The sequence below is a fragment of the Chanos chanos genome, chromosome 2 (assembly GCF_902362185.1).
Source record: "Chanos chanos chromosome 2, fChaCha1.1, whole genome shotgun sequence".
NCBI lineage: Eukaryota > Metazoa > Chordata > Actinopteri > Gonorynchiformes > Chanidae > Chanos > Chanos chanos.
In genome coordinates, this window is record NC_044496.1 from 45305043 (window position 1) to 45321540 (window position 16498).

The 16498-nt window shown below is 41.9% G+C and overlaps 1 protein-coding gene across 1 annotated transcript; it reads left to right on the forward strand.

The window, feature by feature from the left end:
- The first annotated feature begins 1719 nt into the window (after positions 1 to 1719).
- Positions 1720 to 16097, forward strand: bicc2 (bicaudal C homolog 2). The gene is made up of 19 exons (XM_030765389.1): positions 1720 to 2002; positions 3167 to 3213; positions 3700 to 3769; positions 4622 to 4701; positions 4812 to 4973; positions 5686 to 5739; positions 5898 to 6092; positions 6229 to 6522; positions 6828 to 6959; positions 7166 to 7355; positions 7680 to 7813; positions 8104 to 8294; positions 8679 to 8754; positions 9165 to 9204; positions 10951 to 11102; positions 12699 to 12861; positions 13482 to 13648; positions 15503 to 15602; positions 15967 to 16097. The coding sequence occupies exons 1-19, from the start codon at positions 1720 to 1722 to the stop codon at positions 16095 to 16097; spliced, it is 2661 nt and encodes an 886-aa protein (XP_030621249.1).
- Positions 16098 to 16498: the final 401 nt, after the last annotated feature.

Consider the following 16498-nt stretch of genomic DNA (forward strand, 5'->3'; position numbering starts at 1 on the left):
AAATATATTTGATCTCTTACCATCTCACCATGTCTCCATCACTCTGTCTGTTTCTCTCTCTCTCTCTCTCTCTCTCTCTCTCTCTCTCTCTCTTTCTCTCTCTCCCCCCTCTCTCTCTCTCTTTCTCTCTCTTACTCTCTGTGTGGCATGTGCATATTTTAACAGTCTAGATTGAAGTCATTGGTTTCCAGGCATTCTCACTCTCAAAACTTAGGATTCTCTCTGTTTTCCCATGTTCAACAATGACACATTGGTCTTACTGGAAACCAGCTGCTTGCATTTTATTGGGCCACTGGGAGGGGTCAGGAGGAGGTGACATTCAAAACTGTCTGACTTCTTTACAGCTTCTGAAGGGATCAGCTTCTTAGAACACAAAACAACAAACTGCCAATGTCAGCAGTTAAGGAAAGCATCAAAAATTCAGGAGAAGTTGACAGCCATGAAAGCCATTACTTTATTACAGGGCGTAGGCCTCACGATGTACCTCACGATGTAGTCGATGTACCTCACGATGTAGTCGATTTTTATTTTGTCAGTCACATGACAATTACCATAAGCAGAAACATAGTACCTACATAGTATCTTAAAATGCATTTTTTCAATAGATTTTCCAAGATTTTAGATTTTATACTTTTTGGATGTCAGAGATATATATGTCTGTCAAAGCTGAGAGCTTGACTAGAAGCCATTTATGACAAACGTATCATTTCAGATTACAGGTGTTGACAGTATACTGCTTAACTTGATAATTCGAGCCGAAAGGACATGGATAAATATGTATTTATGCATAGGAAAATGGCTACATAAAGTTGCTCTTCTTTTCACTGTTTTCACTTTTTCTCTTTTCTCTCACCAGACTTTATGACTTTCTCACTAACTAGTTGTTCGTAAACAAACATGTTGCTAGGCAATAGCTGCTGTTTTTTCAGCTCTAGAAGTTCTTTCATCCCCAGTATTGTTCCTGCTATCCATCTCTCAACCACCCCCCACACACACCCCTGCTCCAAGAATCTCAAGCCCTCTTCTTCTCTCTGTTTTTGTTGGTACGTGTGTGTGTGTGTGTGTGTGTGTGTGTGTGTGTGTGTGTGTGTGCGTGCAAGTGCATGTGTGTGTGACTGTGAGTGTGGAGGGAGCTTGCTTTATTAAATTCTTCAGGGGACCTCATCCCAATTTGGAGAAAAACACATTCCAGTCACATTTCTCTAAATCTGCAGTAAAAATCCCAGAAAGCACCAATGTTGATAAACAGAAGTAGTCTTTTGGAGTTTGTGATAAGTGCTGTGAAGGAAAGAATCATGACATGAAAGTTTTTAAGATACTGAATGTTTTTTGCAATGTGATTCCAACACAAATTGGGTGAAACAAACTTTTCAAAAATAAAATTCAGTGCATCATATGTTTCTTTGCTCAGGGTTTTCTAATATACATACCATTTACCACAAATTCTCAACTTCTCTCCCTCTCCCATTCCCCCCCCCCTCTCTCTCTCTCGTAGTGAGGTGATGGTTCTGTGCCCCCCTCTTCCCTTTTGCTCTGTTGAAAATGAGGGTGGAGGCGGGGGCGTATGTGTGTGTGAGGAGGGCTAATCGTGTAGAAGGGGCGGGGGTATCTTTTGGTCCTTTTTTTTTTTTTTCGTCTCCTTGGACACGCTGATGATTTTACGCACAGACACACACACACTTTAACACTCTCACAGACCCATACACAGGCACTTTGGCTATGGCTAACACAGTGGAGGACCGCTCTCAGGACTCCAGCTTAACCGAGATCTCAAAGGCAGAATCCAGCTCAGGGTTTGAGTCCAGTCAAACACAGAAAAAGGCCCTCGACTCACCACTGAACCAACAGAACTGTGAGGAAGAGGACGATGAAGAAGATGAGGATGAGGAAGAGGGAAACTGCAGGCCCGGATCAGAACCACAGAACTCAGAACACTTGGACCCAGACTGGGTAGAGGAAAGGTTCCGTATCGACAGGAAAAAACTAGAAACTATGCTTTATGGTGAGTGTTCCTCTGCGCATTTGAAATCTTGTGTTAAAGTGTTTTCTCAATATCTGTAGCATTCTACAGCAGGTTTCAATGACTGAAAATCCTTTTTTGAACAGTGCTGATGACTCCTTTACTACACATCTTTCATCATGATGGTCTGAAGTCAGTATTGCACAGAGAAGACTCTTATCACTGCCAAACACTCAAACAGCAGCACTTAGTCAGACATAGGCTGCACCTGAGGGATGTCTTACCCAAAGTGTGACCTGTTTTATACTAGACTAGATAGATGGATAGATAGATAGATGGATAGATAGATAGACAGATAGATAGACAGATAGACTGATAGAATTAAAAAAACAAATATATGGGGTGAAAGTGCAGAGACAGAAAGTTGATAACTTGTTTCAAGAAAAATGTGTGTGTGCATGTGTGTGTGTAAGTGTGTGTGGGTGTGTGTGTGTATATGTCTTAGGAAGGGGTATTTTGCGTCAGCATTGTCGCAGTCAAATACCTTTGCTGTGGCATGCTGTTCTGGGTTGGCTTTTGGCTCTCTCCTCTCTCTCTCTCTCTCTCTCTCTCTCCCCTTCTCTCTCTTTCTCTGTCAGCCATTCTTAGTCGCCACGCAGTGTAACCCATGGTGATGGGGGAGTGTTGGTTGGGGATGCAGGGGGGGTTCAGTGGTTTAGTTGAACTCTGTAAATGTCATTGTGAGGAAATGCCCTTTCAAAATGTTTAAATTTCAACCCCCACCCCAAAATACACACACACACACACACACACACACACGCACACACACACTTAGCCGACAGCATATTTAAACTACTGTTTAAATGTTTAAATGTTGATTCCTCTGTGTGATCCCTGTGTGAAAATAGTCAAATATAAAGACTTATACACACATAAACAAGTCACTGGCAGGTAAAGAGAGCATTTTTAATATTTCCCTTTACACACACGCGTGCGTACACACACACACACACGTACACAGAGATTGTGGTAGTGTAATGTCATCCTTCAAGAGATATGTTCTAAAGTGAACTTCAAGGCATATCTTGCACATATGTGGGTGTTTTTTTTGTCCACACATGTATTTCAAAAGAGAAGGGAGAGGAGATTAATGTATGGTGTTCACAGTGTTCTCTCTCTCTCTCTCTCTCTCTCTCTCTCCTTTAGTCTCTGAGGGTGGGGAGGGGCTGACAGCAGAGCAGTTCTTTGAGAAGGTGAGTGTATCTTTGGATCTGACCATACACACACAGACACGCACACACAAACACACACACAGGCACACACTCATACTTGTCTTTCACACACCTGTTGATGATGATTTTTTGAGATTGGTCCTGGCACGTCTGACTCTCGCTCTGAGGTCTTTCCTTGAACAATGTTCTCAGTGCTGTTTTCTTAATTCAGATGCTAATGATGCATTGTCTTTGTTCATTTAGGGGGAGGAGTGAGAGTGTATAAGTGTGATCAGTTGTGTAATGTTTTTCTCACAACTATTTTAGTACCTATTTCTTTTGTCGAGCACTTTTGTCTCACACATATCTGTCTCAGAGAGTCTGCAGCATTATGTGGACCAGAGTGATTTTTTAAGGACTAAAACTGGGTTTATAATCAATTCTAATTCACCACCAGTGCAGTTGAGAGAGTCACAGTCTTCTTTATCGCTCTCTTTTTATCTCTCTCTCTCTTTCTCTTTCTCCCAGGTAATGAAGGAAACTAACACACAGGTGAAATGGCCATCTAAGCTGAAGATTGGAGCCAAGTCAAAGAAAGGTGAGAATACCCTCCAATTTATATCACACCTCCTAAAATAGGCATCTCTCTCTCTCTTTCTCTCTCTCTCCCTCACTTTCTCTCACGTTCTTTCTTGCTCACTCTCTCTCACTTTCTGTCTCTCTCTCTCTCTCTCTCTCTCTCTCTCTCTCTCTATTGCCAACTGCCATTAATGTTCCCGATACATCATACCCGCCACAGCTGCAACAACAAGATAAGTTCATAATGCAGAATAGTCTAAAACTATAGGAAGGAGGAATAACAAAATAACCAGTCAAACTATAATCAGTATAAACTGTTATCTATATCTCTCATTCTTTTTCTTCTCAGAGTCATTCGGGATAATATTCCCTGACTCTGTGTCCTCTCATTACTTCCAGTTGCTATGCTGTTTATGTTTATTTTTCATATGATTTAATCTCATATTCTTGCCCTTGTGTGGCTTACCATATGCTGGAGCTCACACATTGGACCATTATACTGAACATTAACTTGGTTAAAACTGCTGTTAATACTGACTTGATATTGATTCTCTTAATTATGTCATTACTGGTTGCTGTGTTTATGTGCTTTTTCTCTCTGTTTCATTGCTCATGGAAGGGGTCAGGATTGGTTTGTTGGTTTTTGGTTTTGTTATGCTACAGAATGCTTTAAAATGTAGGGCTTGACGTACCTCACTTTTTTGGATACATGCTATTCATGCTTGTTTCATAGCATATTGTGCTATGACCCTCAGGAAATCCAATCAGCAGAGTAATGAATAACAATGACAACAACAACAACAACAACAACAACAACAATAATAATAATATTATTATTTCTTCCACATGATATTTATGCTTTGCACTATAGATCCTCATGTGAAAGTGGAAGGCAAAAGAACCAATGTTCTGGAGGCTAAAAAAAAGATTCTGGAATTGTTGGAGACAAAGGTGAGTTGTGAATGTCCTCTTTTTAGTTGCTCTTTTGTACCAGTATTTGCTTGGTGATGTCTAACATAGAGTGATGTAATTTCTTATCAACACTCCAAACTTGTGTCCAGGTTAACAAGGTGACCCTGAAAATGGATGTCACATATACAGAACACTCTCATGTGATTGGGAAAGGGGGCGGGAATATCAAAAAAGTGATGGAGGTCACTTCCTGTCACATTCACTTCCCCGACTCCAACCGCCACAATGCCAATGGGGAAAAGAGCAATCAGGTACTGTCTGCTAGTAACTACTTACTGTTTCCTAGCAAACAGGTGTGCACTCCACAAACAAGCATTTTCTGTTTCAACAGGAAAACTTACTTTCTCTTAAGAAGTAGGCACAGTCTCTTAACCACCTCTTGCTGCCTTGTAGAACCACTTATAGCCATTTATCTGTCCTTATTAAAACCCTGTTGTATTAGCAATGATTTACTGTCACGTATCAACCATGGCTTCAGTGCAGCAAAGTAATGTAGCCCACTAACAACTTAGTGCTTCACAGCAATTACGTTCTGTCACCTAGTGACTGCTTCCTCTGTCATAGCAACCAGGTACCTGGATATAACAAACACTTACTGTCATACAGCCAACAGTGCCCTTGTAACCAGGTACTGTTGCCTAGCAACTGTCTACAGTCTTATATGAAGTGATTTACTGCCTCGTAAAGCAGCCAAGTTCCATCTCGTAGTAGCATTTTAATGTCTAATAGAGACCAGGTAACATCAAATAGCAACCACATCTTTCAACAAACGTTGACTGTCACATAGCAGCCAGTTAGTATCATAGTAACCCTATGCAGTCCCCTAGCACTGATTCTTCTTACAACCAACCGGTGTTACATGTTATGATGCTCATACTTGGTGAGTGCTGACATAGTTGGGGATATTTAATAGCCATTTTTTCCTTTGTGTTTATATTTGCATTTATGTCATTTTGCTGTCAGGTGTCAATTGCTGGACCTGTACAGGGGGTGGAGTCAGCCAGGAAACAAATTCGAGTAAGTGTCACTAACTGGTACCATTAATGCCTGTTCTCTGATGTAAAGCTCTTTATGTAATTAGGCTGTGTGTGTATGTGTGTGTGTGTGTGTGTGTGTGTGTGTGTGTGTGCTGCTGTATACACGGATGACCTCTTCTTCTCTCTCTGCCTCTGTAGGATCTTCAGCCACTGGCATTGACGTTTGACCTGCCAGTGGGGTTGCTTGGCCCAGGCGTGGTGGATCCCAGCTCTCCAATCATACAGCACGTGGCTCAGGCGTTTGGAGTGAATGTGAGCTTCAGAACACAACACACACACTACTGCACCAGCTGTGTCGTCAGAGGACTACAGGGAAACAGCAGTGCTGTGAAGGTAATCACACACACACACACACACACACACACACACACACACACATTACAACTCATACAAAACCACATGAGTGTAACAAACGCTGTCCATTGCAGTTACATCTTCTCTCCTCTCTTCTCCCTCCTGACCTGTGCAGAAGGCGACCTGCGTCCTGATGGAGCTACTGCTGGGCTCGGAGATGGCAGCAGGGGTCACTGCTGGGGTGACGAGTGTCGGAGGTCAGGGGATGATGGTGGTGAGCACTCAGCTGGATGTGACTTCCCAGCAGCACCTGTTTCTGTTGGGTCAGAACGGTGCTAACTTCCTCAGCGTCATGCATCAGACACACACACAGATCATCTTACCAGATCTCACCGCCCCTCAGCATCCCCCCTCGCTGCTCATACAGGGAACGCCTGACGGAGTGTGTCTCGCACGACAGCAACTAATGGTGAGCATGTGTGTGTGTGTGTTCCGTACTCTTGCTTTGACTCTCTGCGTGAGAACTAAGATTGGTATTTAAATATTTATTTGGTTATTAGTGTCTGAATTCATTCGAGATTTATTGGAATATTTACTCTTGAGCAAAAACATAAAACTTCAAAATTATCACTGAAAAATAGGAGGTATGTAACATTTACGAGTGAACGTTTCAGCTGATTTTGTTTAGGAATGAAGACATGACTCTTGTGCACATTATTTCATGTGATCTGTGATTATTTCATTGGTGCTGATTGTTTCCATGTGCTGATGCAGGACTGCCTGCCAGTGTGTTTGATGTTTGATATGAAGCAGGAGGGAGAAATGGATCCTCGGGTTCTTGCTCAGATGATGCAGAATCTGGGAGTTTTCATTAGCATCAAACCGAAGGCCAAACAGACAGCTAAGGTAACACGTTACCCACAATACCCTCTTTAAGAGCTCACTAAGCCTGAGGAGAATTACAGATTTGTGAGCTCTGATCAGGTCTGGTCATAATAATGGTCGGATCATAATATATTAAATGTTAAACTGTATGCTTTGCCAGTGTGGTCAGTTTTCATGTTGAAAATTTCAGTTTATCCTGGTAACCTTAAAAGAACTACATTTCCCAGTCTGTTGTAGTGAAAGGTCTGGAGAAGAGCATATCCTGCCTGTATGAGGCCAGGCGTTTGCTGCTAGGCCTGGAATCCAGTGAGGTTACCGTGATGACCAAGCCTGCATGCAACCCTTTGCTGACAGCCAATGGAATGACAGGCTACTGGCTGAGCGTGTTAATGCAGCAACTACGGCTCAGTGGTGCTGGTGAGTGTGTGTAAGATATTTTCTCTTAATTATGTTGAGAAGAGTTTGGATTTGTCTGGGTGTATATCCTGTTTTACAGTCAGTGGTGTGGATATTGTCTGTTTTTGTTATTGTGTGTGTGTGTGTGGGGGGGGGGGGCAGCTAGAGTGTCCAGCCAGTCCCCATTGACCTTAAAAGCTGCTATAGGTATTCAGCAGGTGAATATCATCATTTCACCTAGTGAATCCGTAATGCCAACAGATGCCAATGCTGTCTCCGTGGGTTTTTTTCTATTATTAATACTGTATTTGTTTACATTGAGTAATGTCCCTCTCTTCCCCTCAGGTGCTCTCACACCTCCAGAAGGAATAGTCGGCTCTGTCCCTGGGAAGCCACGCCCATCTCCTCCACCAGGATTGGCTACTCCTTCAGAGGAGGGAAGAATAGTGCTGAGGGGGACTGACAGTAAGCTGGAAAAGGTCTGAATAATAATCAGCATTTATCCACTCTGAATTCTGATTAACTATGCATAATTTGATTTTTCACACACCTAACTATCATTTTAATACCAATATTGTCCCTGATGTAAGCTTGTTAGTAAGCATGACTGAATAATTCCACTATGGTCTTTGCTATCAAACCAGCAGTCTTTGGGGATGGACTGTTTCTCTTGAGCACTGCCATGTAGTTCCTGCTCCCTTATAAATCATTGGTTAGTTGAAGCCCACCTTAAGGGTACTGACTAATGAGAAAAATTTCATCCGCCTAGATTTTGGAGAATGAAGACCACCCATCTCAATTAGAGAGTGAGGGCACTGGAGCACTGACCCAAGAGGTCACAGAGGCCACTGAGATGACAGTCAAACCCACAGGGTTAAACAGGAGGAAAAGCCAATCAGAGACCAGCAAGGGCCAAAAACAGGAGGCATGTCAGCCAATCACATTACAGAATTCCCCAAAGTAAGCTTAACACTGCACACAGACTCACTTTTTTGCTTTCTGCATTCAGACACAACAAGGTGTTTGTTGTGATCAGTATTATACATCAACATCTGTAAAACATATAGAAACAGGTGAATTTATTCAAAAAAGTACGTTGTGTCACTGTGCTGTACATCTGTGTTGTTGTGTCTGTATTTGCCTTGACTTCCATGCCTTGACTTTTCTCTGTGTGATATATCTCTGATGTATCTCTGTGTTTTTGTACTGTGTTGCTGTGCTGAATCTTTGTCATATCTCTCTGTGTCGTATAATCATGTGTTGGTGCTGGGTCATTGTGTCTCCATAGTTTATTGCATTATGTCTGTGCTTTATTACATTACTAATGGGCTGCAGGTGTATGAGAAGAGAAATGTTTGTGGGGCTGAATAGAGACAGACGCTGTAGTTTGAGGATCTTACCCTGTCAGGACAACGCTGAGGTACAGAACCCATACCTGACATACACCACTCTGACTTATATATACTGATACGCAGTCATTAGATACAGGACCCATACCTGACATACACCACTCTGACTTATACATACTGATACACGGTCATGAGATACAGGACCCATACCTGACATACACCACTCTGACTTATACATACTGACACACAGTCAGGCAGACACCTATACACTCATACTGAATCCTGTATATTCAAAGAAACGTGTGTACACTCAGACAGACTCACACACAATCTAACACAGTTGTACACACTTATACATTATGTTTAGAGACTCCTATAGAAACATATAGAGGCTGAGGATTTTAGTGACTGAGAGAACCATTAAGAACACATTAATGAATCTTTTTTCCTTTTTTTTGGAAATTAATCTCTTTGCTTGCAGGAATATGACTATGAGAAAAAGAAATTGCTGGCAACAAGAGGTTTGTTTTCTTGTTTATTTTTCTGTTTGTGCTTTTACTGTGCTCAGAGGTTCATAACTGTGAAGACTTATGCCTTACTCTGATAATCTGGTGTGACTTTGGTTGCTAACTCAATCACACCATGTATTTCTTCAGTCATATTGTATTTCTCAGTCAGTCTCCTTTATTATTCAGTCTATGTTCACAAACTAAACTGTTATTTAAATTAAGTATACGCTCTACCAGTCCATACCTAATTTAAAATCTAACATGATATGTTATTTATACAACGGTTGTTGTGTAATTTTTTTTTTTTTTTAAGTTTGAATGGTATGTGACAGTTGGACTGGCAGAGGGAGGGGCCACTTTTTTTGCGTGGGATCATACATTAGCACTATTAGCACGGGACCATTTCAGGCTAATTTAATATTCAGAGCTTCATGGCTAGTCTAGTCTGTGTTGCTATCAGATGCTGAGATAAAACACAGCATCTACTTGGCATTCATCTCTGAACCTAGGCCACAAATCCCATTACAGTCTCACGACGTGCCAGCAGAGTGATAGAGGGGAACCACTTAAGCGTTTCGCTGTGCCAAAGAAGTGATAGAGGGAGCCTATTTAAGTGTAGCACAGTGCCAGAGTCATAATTGAATGAGATTGCACATCCAACGTACTATGCATACACACACGCGCGCGCGCGTACACGCACACACACACACACACACACACACACACACACACACACACACAGAGCCATACACATAAATGTATGCACAACTGGCATACACATATGTGTGTGTGTGTGCGTGTGTGTGTGTGTGTGCAAACACCTGCATATATACACATATGTGTTTGCAAATGATTATTGAAGATAGAGAGACAGAGAGCTGGAGAGAGAGAGAGAGAGAGAGAGTGAGAGAGAGAGAGAGAGAGAGAGGGAGAAAGAGAGAGAGAGAGATAGAGAGAGAGTGAGAGTGAGAGAGAGAGAGAGAGAGTGAGAGAGAGAGAGAGAGAGAGGGAGAGAGAGAGGGAGAGAGAGTGTCCAGGTCCTGGCGTGTGGTGGTGTAATTGTGTTCTAATAGAACAGTGTGAATGAACCATCTGTCCCTCTGTCATTAAAGCAGCCACTAGCATCATTATGAGAGCAGGTGATAATAAAGTCTTCACACATATACAGACAGACAGACAGACACACACACACACACACATTGATTAAGTTGCCTAATTAGCTTTCAACTACAGGGTGCCAAAAATGGAAACAGGAGTTATTTTCCAGTCTTAAATGTTGATCAAAGCTTGACCTATTTCACTCATTTATCCAATACTGGAAAGATTTCCACGCATTAATTTAATATTGGAGACATTTGCATATGTGTTGACTCACACATTATTTACATAGGTCCTAAATTATTCTTAATTATGACTCAGAATTATTCAAATCTCAGTGAAAAATCAAAACCCGTGACAGTGATAATCCACAGAATATAGTACCACTCTGGTGTAAATGTGGTTTGAATTTTTGTTTTGATCTTGAATAATTGAAAATGTGATTTTTAAAGTAAACCTTTTCTGTCATGTTTGTTTTTGGGCTCAGGAATGGTGGCTTTGAGTGTACTACTGCAATTTTGTGTGTGCATTTTTTTTTATGAACATCTACGTCAGTCCATGATGAATTTCTGAGTTTTGTTCACATGTGCATTCGAGGGAGCTAATCTTGTCTGCGTATGCATGCACGTATGTGTGTGTGTGTGTGTGTGTGTGTTGTAGCCATGCAGAAGAAGCCAGTGGTGACAGAGGTGCGGACTCCTACAGACACGTGGAGTGGATTGGGTTTCTCTAAGTCTATGCCTGCTGAAGCCATCAAAGAGTTACGCAGTGTCAACCGGCGCTGCTACAAGTCTTACCTATCCAACCAACAGGTATACACACACACACACACACACACACACACACACACACACACACAGAGTCTGCTGGCCCCTCCCTCCCCACACACCCCCCCCCACATGCCTACTGTAGGTGTCACACCATTGCTGCTATATTGGTGGTAGCCTGTTCCCTTGACTTAAACCATTTGAGACATATGTCTGAGCAATTCAAGATCCTAAGGTCTCTCTGGCATACTGGGTTTGGCACTGCAAATGACTCGTGGAAGTCAATGGTACCAGTGATATACCAAAGGGGAAGACATTGAAATTAAAGTGTAAGCCTGGATATGTTGAGATGTGTTAGTCCTATGCTTGCCATTGCCTGTGATCTGCACAGACTGAAGAACCTATTTCATGGAGAGGATCTTGAGCTGTAGTGGATATAGGCACCAGTTCAGTGGCTTTAGGTCCAGGATAAGACAGGAGCCCCAACTCTTCTTCAGGAATGGCGAATGGCAGAAGGTTTTTCCTCGATTAATGTCTCTGAACATTTCTGAAAATTATAGTGTACCTTTCATGAAGTGACCATTGAATCGCTGAATCTGAAAAGAAAAAAGCCAAAAAAGTTCACATAAAAGCAGACATCTTTTAAACTTGTCATTGTACGAACAAATGTATAATATTTTGTCAGTGATAGCAATAATATGGTTTGGTACTAGAGATAACTGAGGAAGACTAAAGGGAAAAACGCTGTAGAATGATATGGCACCAGGAATATCTCCTCTGTTCCCAAGGTGAATGCCCTTCACTGACACAGAGGTGAAGCTTTCTGAGCAGAATCAGCATTCAGGGAAAGCCAGAAGTGATCAGCTGGATAAGTCTCAGAAGTTGAATAATACATTTAACTCAGTGAGAATCATAAGAGAGCTAACCCTCCGCTAACAAGGGCTAGCATATTCATTAGCAGACCAGCAATGATAGCAACAGGGAAGCACTTTGGGAAGAGCGGTGCGATTATGATGGAATAGCCTGGAAAATAGGAGTAATGATAATGCGAGACAAAAGAGGCTTAACAAGTGCTGCCCTCAGTTTATACACAGTGAGTGATGCTGCACATGTTTTGATGTAGACTGCCTTACATCTATCACACATGGTCAGATGTTCTCTAACTGCCTGGGTTAGCCATCTGGCAGCCATTCTTTAGTGAAAACAAACACACTTACACACACACACACACACACACACAAATACAAACATATGCAGACACCGTAATAACGAATCTTTCTCTCATTATTGACCATAATTTTTAATTTTGAGCTTAAATCTTGACATACACATAGATATGAGCACAGACACATACACACACACACACACACACACACAAACACACACACGCATGCAATATTTGGAACTGTGATTATCATCATTCAGAAAGGGGTATTTCAGTCTCAGTGGTACCAATTATTGGAAAAGACAGAGAGAAACAGCAAGAAAGAAAAATCTGTTTAGCATTTTATTAATGACTTATTTCTCTCTATTAAACACAAACTGACTGGTAGTTAATGCATTAACAATAATTAATATTTTTGAAACGTACGTGCTGTGCGTGCATGTGTGTGTGTGTGTGTGTGTGTTTCCTCTCTGTAGTCCTGGAGCTCTCAGAATGGAAGTGACTCAGAGAATTGGAGAGAGAGACGAGGCTCTGCTTCTCCATCTTCTCCCACGTCTTCCTCCTCATCCCCCACTTCCCTCTCTTCCTCTATCTCTTCTTTTTCTACATGCAGCCCATTATCTGCCAGGAAGAAAACATGTGAGTCATTAACCCTCTCCGTGTGCGCGCGCGCGTGTGTGTGTGCGCGCGCGTGTGTGTGTGTTTTTGTGTGTATGTGTGTGTGCGTGTCATAGCTTGTGTTGGCACTCTAATTTTTTGTTGTTAAACTCTGCAAGACTTGTTCTCTCTCTCTCTCTCTCTTTCTCTCTCTCTCTCTTTTCTTCACTCTCTATATCTCTATCCCTGGTGAACAGATGGGAGAATATTTCTCTCCTGATGAGAAAGATTAATATTAATAGCAGAACAACACAAGGCATAGCTAATTCTCTTATCCAATCTCACACACACACACATATACACACACACACACCCACACACACACACACACACACACACACACACACTGTTTTTCGCAGTGCTGATGCAGAGTAAATTCTCAGTTGTGAGGATATGCAAAGAATGAGAAATGTCTTTACGCTTGTCTCAGTCTTGAGATTTCTATTTTTTTCAACCTCAGTTTCTATGACGTAGGATGTTCTTTAACAAAAATGATGCTCTTGGTACAAAATAGAATATTTTATATGAGTCTGGAACCTATTTGTTCAATCTGAGTACTGTTTTTTAGGTTGTACACTCTTGTTACCCTTTCTATCTTATAGCCAAGAGCTACCTAAGCTGCGTTGACTACCCTGAGGGAATGGGCAGGCCAGTGATTGCTGAGAGACGGGGGTCATGTTCCCCCACCCCCCAGCAGACAGATGACCTGTCAGAGTTATTGGACCAGCTGGGACTGAGCAAATACAGTGATGTTTTTCAGCAACAAGAGGTAATGTGGTGGGCACAGGGATTTACTAGTACACACATACACACACAAATGCATGAACACACACACACACACACACACACACACACACATGGTAGAAGCACCCTCATATGTACAGACAGTTGTTGATAGCTGAGGACATTGACTTGTTTTGTTAGTGCGAGTCCGATTTATAGTGAAAACACAGATGACTAACGGGGCCAGTCTGAGCTGGGCCCGTGTAACGTTTTGGGCAGGATATCATTGTGTCAGCCTTCTGAGGGGAAGGGTTCTCCTGGCACAGGCCTGCCGCTGTTTCTTTTCATCATCACAGTGCAGGCGTTTCTATCTCTACAGAAGATGCCATCATCCCAGACAAGGTTTTGGCAGGCAAGACAGTCCAACGCAAGGTTTTCCCAACAATGTTGAAAGCAAGATTCTTTAGAGAGATCGCCATGGTGATATATTGGTTATAATGATTGGTTATAATGATTGGTTATGAAAGATTTTGTGCAGATGCTCTCCTGTTTCAGGTAGGAAATGTTGAGGTATTTTGAGTTTCTGGCTTTAGGAACTTCTCATGTTGACATGTTGAAGGTTCTGTGCCACACATGGTCTTCATCACTTTGTCATGTCATGCCTGTCCCTTCTCCTGTGGATGACAATCAGTCAATCAAATGTCAGCGTTTTGACCGTGGATGAATGCAACCACATTATTTTCTTGTGCTCTGGTCGTTGGAGGATTGTGTTGCTGATGAGTATGTTAAGTTTTCCGTACATGTGCTCAGTAGGAGAAGGTCATTAGTGCTGAAACGGCATCTGGTGCTGAAGTTGCAGAGAATGATGAATTTCTCTGCTCTGGGAATTGCAGCATTAGAGGTTTGCAGGTCAGCATGGGCCCTATCTTTAATCTCATCAGGGTTAGTCAAGTTTGTGACATAAGCACCAGTGACGGTGGCCCTTTTTTAGACACGAAACACAACTCGTGTGCCGCACTTATACGTCACCGCAAGTCCTCCAAAAGTTAGAAATGGATAATACAACACCCTCTGCACCCCAATAAAATAGACTTGTCGCTATATTAGCTTGTGAAGTACAAACAAGACATATTAAAACACGCTGTATCATCACCTTTAAGATGCTCAGACAAAACCATGTTTAGATAAAAACATTTAGCTCTCCCAATGCATTTTCAAGGATATCTCTGGGTTGCCTGCATCTTTCAACTTTTCTTTTTCTTTTATCAGATTGTCCTGAAACTGCAATTTCTGCAGAACGTTCGTGTCTATTTTTACACTGATAGACTAAACACAACATGCAAAAATACTCAGCTGAAAATCAGATGAAAATCTGTCACCACTCACCAGCACTGCCTCAACACCACAAAAAAAACATAAACAAAACATAGACAACTTCAGACAAGTAAGAAATGTAGCAAGTTCACTCACAGCTTAGCAGGGGTGCTATGTTAGAGTGGTGCTTTGCATCTATGACAGCATGTGTCCTTGTTTTGCAACATGGCTGGAGCTGCACATGCTCAGTATTACCCGTAGGAAAGCCACTGACCTGGCAAGGTTTGTATTCTAAAATCATCTCCAGCATCTCATCTTTCTTCCTTTTCACACCCAGTCTGAAAGAAAGTGTAACCAGCTCCAGCCTCTGCAGACCTGCATCAGTTTAGCTTGATGGATCTCACTCAGGGAAGCAATGTCAGCACTGCATCTCACAAGTTCCTTGCCTTGCCTGTGTTCAATGTTTCTCTTGGGTGTTTTTGGACCCATTTGTTACACGCACGCACACACACACACACACACACACACACACACACACACACACACAATCCTGTTTACATGCTTTCTTTCCCTTTTTCTCTTTCAGATTGACTTTCAGACATTTCTAACTCTCTCTGATGAGGATCTCAAGGAAGTGGGTGTGTCCACATTTGGAGCCAGGCGGAAGATGCTTCTTGCAATCTCAGGTGAGGTGATTGGCTGTGGTGTTTGTTATCCCATCATAGAGGTTGTGGCTGGATGGTTTAACATTATGTTGTATACATTCTCCTAGCTTCTCATTAGATCACGGGTATATTAGTGCCTCTGCAATGGTGTTTGTTTTATTATGAACAAATGCACACGTTCACTTACTTATACACTCAAAGCCCGGTTCATAATCAATACCGTTTTCAATGAGGGAACCTGAAAGGACAGTATGAATGCATAAATGCAACGTGAAGTGAAACAAGCATGTGAATGCATTTCATACTTTATTTAGAAAAACTGAATAATTTGCAAAAAGGAAAAAAATATTAATTGTTATTTCTCTTCGTGTCTCTCTCTCTCTAGATTTAAAGAAAAGTAAAAGGAAGGTTTTGGAACCGCCTGCTGTGAGACCTGGCTATCTGGAGGGTGGGGCCAGTGGCAGGCTTCCTCGGATCATGGACACGGATATAGCAGCTCAAAGCAACCGCTGGTGAGCGGGAGCTGCCAGATGTATTTCACCAAGACTGGATTACATTGCCCGTACTCCTTTGAAAATGAAACTTGTTTTATTTCCCATAAGTGAAGTGTTGAACCAAAAGGATTTTTTTAAAAAACATTTGAGCGGTTCTGATGGAGGATGTAACACACTGAACAGAACTACATTCAGATGGACACCATGTTAATCTTATGCTCATAATGAATTTAATATGCAAAGTGTTTGTGTGTGTGTGTGTGTGTGTGTGTGTGTGTGTGTGTGTGTGTATTCTGAAGGCCACTCATCCTTTATCATTATGCACGGTGTAAACGGTTGTATATTCTGATAATGATTAAATACTTCTAGTATCTTTGAGAAAAGTAAAATCACTGAGCTCACTGATTACCTTAAAGGTCCATA